This window comes from Fusarium poae, chromosome 2 (assembly GCF_019609905.1).
Source record: "Fusarium poae strain DAOMC 252244 chromosome 2, whole genome shotgun sequence".
Taxonomy (NCBI): domain Eukaryota; kingdom Fungi; phylum Ascomycota; class Sordariomycetes; order Hypocreales; family Nectriaceae; genus Fusarium; species Fusarium poae.
In genome coordinates, this window is record NC_058400.1 from 9,948,343 (window position 1) to 9,954,642 (window position 6,300).

The 6,300-nt window shown below is 50.0% G+C and overlaps 1 protein-coding gene across 1 annotated transcript; it reads left to right on the forward strand.

Annotated features, from left to right (window-relative positions):
* Positions 1-1,324: 1,324 nt before the first annotated feature.
* On the forward strand, positions 1,325-3,601 carry FPOAC1_007345 (uncharacterized protein; the record flags this gene model as incomplete). The annotated part of the gene is made up of 3 exons (XM_044851813.1): positions 1,325-2,436; positions 2,494-3,225; positions 3,277-3,601. The coding sequence occupies 3 exons, from the start codon at positions 1,325-1,327 to the stop codon at positions 3,599-3,601; spliced, it is 2,169 nt and encodes a 722-aa protein (XP_044710525.1).
* Positions 3,602-6,300: the final 2,699 nt, after the last annotated feature.

Here is a 6,300-nt window from a genome sequence, read left to right on the forward strand (position 1 = left end):
AAAGTTGATTGAAAGTGGTATGCATCAGCCAATAACATTGCGAAACGTAGTAAAGCTTGGCGGTTTCCAATGGCCGGGCCAGCAATCTAATGTCCTAGGGTACGTGTTAGCGGTTGCATCCCTGTCTTCCACCCCCGCCGACCGCTACGCTACGCCAGAACCAACGGTTGAGAAGGACCCCACCCCATCCCACCACTGGCCCGTGCCCAAACTAACATCGAATGGGCGGCTAATAGGCGGACGGGTCCCGCCCCAGTTTCCATATATGGTATATTTTTTCTCCACTATCGGACCGCCAGCATCGTCACCCTTACACTTGCAAGATCCAGTTCCAGATTCAACGCGGCTGAGATACGATGATCCACGAGCAATCCACCAGGGATACGTCACGTCAAGAGATGATTGGTATAAGGCCCAGCCACCGGGAACCTCACTAGGTAACCGCCAGTATAGGAAAGCAATGGGCCTGCCTTTAGCATATCCAAAAGCAATCTACAGCTGGTGTCTTGATCATAAGCAGATGGGGAGAGTGCTGCGCAGCCTCAACGAGCCTAAGAGAATGGACCAAAGAAGAGATGGTGGCTTATTCAGACTAGGACAAAGCAGAGCCTGATCGCATCGAAGCACAAGTAGCTCGAGAGACCGAGAACGGGCGACTGTTCACAAGCAGAAGAGGCATCGGTGAGCTTTGGGAAATAGCCTAGCAGGATATCGATGAACAAGAAGCCTTGTACTCGGCCATCGAAGAGGAAGAAAGTTGTATTGTGGTACAGCTCTAGCTCTAGTAGAGTTTGGAGTAAATTTGGAACTCAGATATGTCGTGGCTATTCACCTCAAGCCAATGGTTTGTTGGAATAGCTGGTAAATGGGACTCGTCAAACTACTTGAGGCAGTGGAACAAGGCGTGAGGTAATCCGATAGCGGAAGAAAATTATACCAAAAATGGAAACTGGGACGGGACCCGTCCAATTTTAGAAGGACGAGTACCCGTCCGCCTATTAGCCGCCGGAACTAAGATCACCCTGTTCATAATGCCGATCTATGTAGTACCATTATGATCTCCAATTGGTCAGTGCAAATTCATTAGCGTAGGGAGGCTGTGTTGTTAATTGTAAGTTTGCCCGCCCTCATACATCTGCGGTCAAGCAGGGCGCTTACAGTGACGAAGAATTAGAAATTAGATGGCATCGCTGAAATACATAAGTAGACTATGTCCCAGAGGAATAACATGTTGATATCAGAACTAACCACCTTACACTATAGCTTTTCTTCCTTCAATTCTCACCTCTCTCGCCTCATCTCTGCCCCTACCTACTTCAACCATATGGCTTTAGCAGGCCTGCTCTTGGAATGGCCTTCCATTCGGGAGCTTACAAAACACCACGTTGAGCGCGAAGGTGTCCGACACATCAGCGAATACCCTATCAGTCAAGAACAAAACAGAGGTGTTCTGATGGTTTATGGGCGAGGTGAAGATGCTCGCCCATCGCGACAAGTTCGAGAACCGACCGACCATGGTAACTTGGACATGGCGGACGATTCATCCGATATCGCATCTCCTCCACCAGCGGTTGATTGGAGCCAGCTTGGTGGTCTCAGCCCTCCTGATCAAGTGGAATACAAGGGAGGCGTTTTGGTTGATGGCAATCCCGATTTCTCTGAGCCGAAAGTGTGGGCGTATGTGGAAAGTTTCAAGAAAAACATTCTCAATATGCACCCTATCATTGAGCCCAAGCTTTTAGACAATTGGGTCAGGTACTTTCTGGATAACCTCCCAGCATCACAGCCGCGTCCAGCAAAACCACAAACATCAAAGCCCACCTTGGCCGTTGGAGGAGGCTCGCAGACGGAAGAAGTTGCAGGCTCAAAGAGAAAACGATCGCCGGGGTCGGATGGCTCCGAGCCACCACCACCCGCGCCATCTCGCACTGGTCAACCAGATCGGTCCATCCGCACCGCTCTAGTTCTCACAGTTCTGGCTTTGGGTAAAGTTTGTCTTCACCGCGGGAATGTGCCCGATGTCGTCCATCCTACAGAGCATCCTTCTCATGACAGCCCGGTCATTCGCAATGGAGCCATCTCACCAAGGGCCAATCGATGCTCTGGCCCAGCATATTCATCGCAATCGCACTTATCAGGTTTGCCCTCACCAAAGGCGGAAGCGGGCGAGAACCCTGGCAACTGCCCATCAATCCGTAGCGTGGGTGCTTCCGGCGCTGGTCACATCCCTAAGAAAAACTGTGAGGTGATTCCTGGCTTAGAGTACTTTGCATATGCTACGGATATCCTTGGCAACCACATTGTCGCATACAACAACATGGAGGACGTGTACGCCAACATCTTTGCTGGGTTATATCATGGCCAGTTGGGTAGACCAATGGAAAGTTTTGCTTTCATTCACACGGCCAGCCACAAGCTGCAGGTCATTATGCGACCGTGGGTATTATGATCTTCAATAAAACACAGGTGATGATGTGACTAACAAGATGCCAGGAGCTTGGACAAAATGAGACGAATCAAGCGCAACAACGAATTTATTCAGGAAACCAAGTACAACCAACTTGCTCTCACATTCTGGACTTGCCTGCAGTTAGAAGGTGATCTTATTGCGGAGCTTCAACTCCCTCCATCAGGACTGCTTTCGTACGAAGATGACATGCCGCACCCCAACATGAGTCGCTTGGAAGGTTTCGACCAGCGTATCCTGGACAGCTATTCAGGACAGCTATATCTACGACCTCATCTCAACAGAATCCACCGAATGTTCTACGTCCCTGAGGATCCGGCCAAACCAGGCAAGGATAAGTTCGGAAATGTTGGCGTTGTTTCTGATGTTGTCTTGGGCATGCATTGGGTCCCTGTCAGTTTCGCATTCAGAGAGGATGATCCACCCGCAGATGATATTCTAGCGGCAAGATTGCGAGCAAAGTACTGGGGAGCCCAGGTGATTGCTTATCGCCCATTCATCCGACAAATTCTGCAGTTCTCGCACTCCATCAAGAACCATGCATCGAGCCCCAACTTTCCCAGCGTCAGCTCCGAGTTTCGACACAATATCACTGCACCTGCCATTCGCCCCAAAGCCAGGACGCATGGCTACATCGATACTCAAGTTGTCGAGTTGGCAGAAAAGGGCATCAAGGCGCTTATCGAGAGCACCCGTGCCTTCCATGGTCTTGGAGACAAGAGGCCGATTATCACCAATGTTTTCGGCACAGCTCATGCGTAATTCCCTTTCCCCACCAACTGCCTCCACCTCAACTGACCACATTGTAGGCAATGGGGCAACCTGTTAATCCTATCAGCTGCATTCCGTGACCCAATTCTTCACACTTATGTGGATGAGGAACTCCTCCGAACACTGTTCCACAAGACGATCCAGTTTTTGCGACAGTCGGCAACAGCGACGAGCGCACTTCGAACGGACATGCATATCCTTGAAGGCCTGCAGAGAGATCTTTTCGGCTATGATCATGATCCTCGGGCCAACTCGAGCTTCTCAAGCGGCACAAGCGCACCTGGCTACCATACGCCAAGGCCTGTCCCCATGGCTGTGCAGCCTCAGATGCCTCATCAAACGGGCGACCAAGGGCATCTATGATCCATTCCTCGCCATTTACAGATGAACTCATCGCACCGGCAACGATAGGGTCGAAGGAAGATACTTCCCACCGGGACTTGAAGATCAGTCCTGATGACTCTCATTATCATCTTATCATAATCATCGTCACGACATGGCATTTTAGAAACTGACTCATACGCGCCAGAAGAGACCACGAAGGAGTGCCATTGCTTTGAATGAAGGATCTTCTGTTTCCGCCAAATGGAGAACGGATCAAGGGGTCATCGCATGGGACTTGCTATTTTCTTTCCTTCTCTTTCTTATCAAGGTAATTTCGCGCCAAAGTACTTAGAATGAATGTTGAATCTTTTTTTCTCTCTATAAATATGAATGTGCGCCTTCTGGAAACGGACAAACCGTCCATCCGATTACATTGATCCTCACACCCCGCCCGTGTTGGAAAATCCGGGGATCTCCCATGTCTAACGCGCGCTGGCCAATCGGGGCGACGATTGCTGACATGATTTGGCCGGAATAAGAGATAAGCCTACTCTGCACGCACGGCATACAGCAGAATAAAAGAGGTCAACGTTGTGGGCCCTATGAGGCGTATCCTCCCAGGCGGAATAAATTCATTTTTGAGATGAGAGTTCTCGAACTCTAAATCTAGGACTTTCTGACTAATAACAGTCTAAACCCTGAAAGGAAGGGGGATCGAAAATTTTGAGCTTTTACTGATGTTAATCCGGGCTTCAGATGGCACGTGATCGATCAACCTGAGACAACTCCAAAAAACCGGCCTCGATGTTTCTCACGGTATCTGCGTCCGTTATGTCCTTACCACTGTTATAACGGTCCCGGTTGCAATAACGGTAGTCAATCCACCTTGGCCTTACTTCCTTCCACACCCCCTCCTTTCACGCAGGCCCTGATTTCAGCTTACGCACTAAAGTGCACGCTACAGTTATTACGATCCCCGTTATTACATCACGTGTACCCCACTTTTTCCACCTATTAGACAGAGTCACCACGTAGTCCAGGCACTGGCCAATAAGCATCCATATGGGATCACCGCCACAGACTCACGATCACCAGCTACTCTCAGGAATCACTGGCGATTATCAGAATCACCCAGTGATCCTAACAGAACTACGCGACTCCACCAAGTATATATACATTCATTTAGCACTAGATAGAACTTAGCTCACCAGCTATCAACAAAACTCCTTTACCTGAATACGCCTTACCCGCACTATTCACTATTAAGAGACGTGACACTTCGCAACCGCTCAGTCAGGCTTGCAAACAAATAAATCAAATCAAATCGGGGGCCTAATTTGATTTGATTTGGATCTATTTGGATCTTATTTGGATATCTGGATAACCCCACCTTTCTCCCAAGACGATATACATTGAGCAGCTCCTATGAGATCCGCTTTGAGACGCCCTCTCTGAGCCGTGACCATTTTCCCGGCGAGGCTGAATATCCGCTCTGGCTCGGATGACATGGCCGGGACTGAAAAGAGATCAATTGCCATCCGCGACAGACGTGGATACTGGCGCCTTCGGAGAAGCCAGTATTGAATCGGGTCATCCACTAAACAATCGCCTGGATCGGTTGTGGCCACCCACTCTGCATACTCATCGCGCATGGCAGACGTCGAAGGCGCAGGCTGAGTACTGAGCTTCCTGATCGAGGCCATAAAGTCATCCAGGTCCGTTGTCTTCCTTGCAATAGTCGGCTGTTCCGGTAGCGCATCCTGCTCGACGGAGAGGTTTCGATACTCCTCCCATAGCTCTTGCACTGCTGTCTTTCCTCTGATTAACCAGCCCGGATGGTCAGCCCACTGCGACTCGACAGTCGACCAGCGAAATGCGGGATGGAGGACAAGCGCCGCGAGGTAGGCAGGGCTATCCTCGGTAAGGGTGTAGTATTGGTCCAGTTTCATCCAGCCGAGGTTGCAGCCAATCCGTAGGTACGGTTCCTCGTCTCGTTCATGTTGTAACTTAGCCTCTTCCAGAATGCTTCAAAAGCCACTCCATCGTTAGTAGAACCTCCCAAATCGCGCCAAATTTGCCTTCTTGAGGTCGGCCTTCTAGGCGCTTAGTCGCAATCTTTAATGGTTTTAGGATTGCCAGATACTCTGCAATTATTGACCAGTCCTCAGCGGCCATCTTATCGTCAACAATCGCAGGTTTCTTGCGGCTCTTCTTCGGCATCGGTTTTATCCCGTTCTGTGTCCTCCTGGCCACGTACTGGTTCCATTCTGTTACCTCCGCTTGGACCAGAGAATCGAGTGCGTTCCGAAGCAGGTAGCCCCGCTCCATCATGGCTTCAGACGAGTTCCAGCGAGTAGCGTTGTCGGTGATGACGTCGTAGGTTGTTTTGTCCTCGAGGCTTAAGGCAGTGTTCTCAATAGACTGGAGCTTGTGCAGCTTCTCAATGCGCTGACCGGACCTTTGCACCCAGTGAATAATATTGTGCAGTTTGCCTACAGGACCCTTTGATCTCCAGAGTTGGACCTCATCTTGGATTTCCTTGTCGGCTTGACAATCCTCTTCAAATGCGTCGACGTCCGTGCCGAAAAGAATGGATCTAGCGACGAGATTAATGATGTGACCACAACAACGAAGCCGACGATGCTGCTTCTTGAAACCCAATTCAATACCCAGATCTTCAAGACACGTGTCGTTGCTGCCCGCGTTATCTGTGACAAAGTACCCAGTGCGCTCCTCGA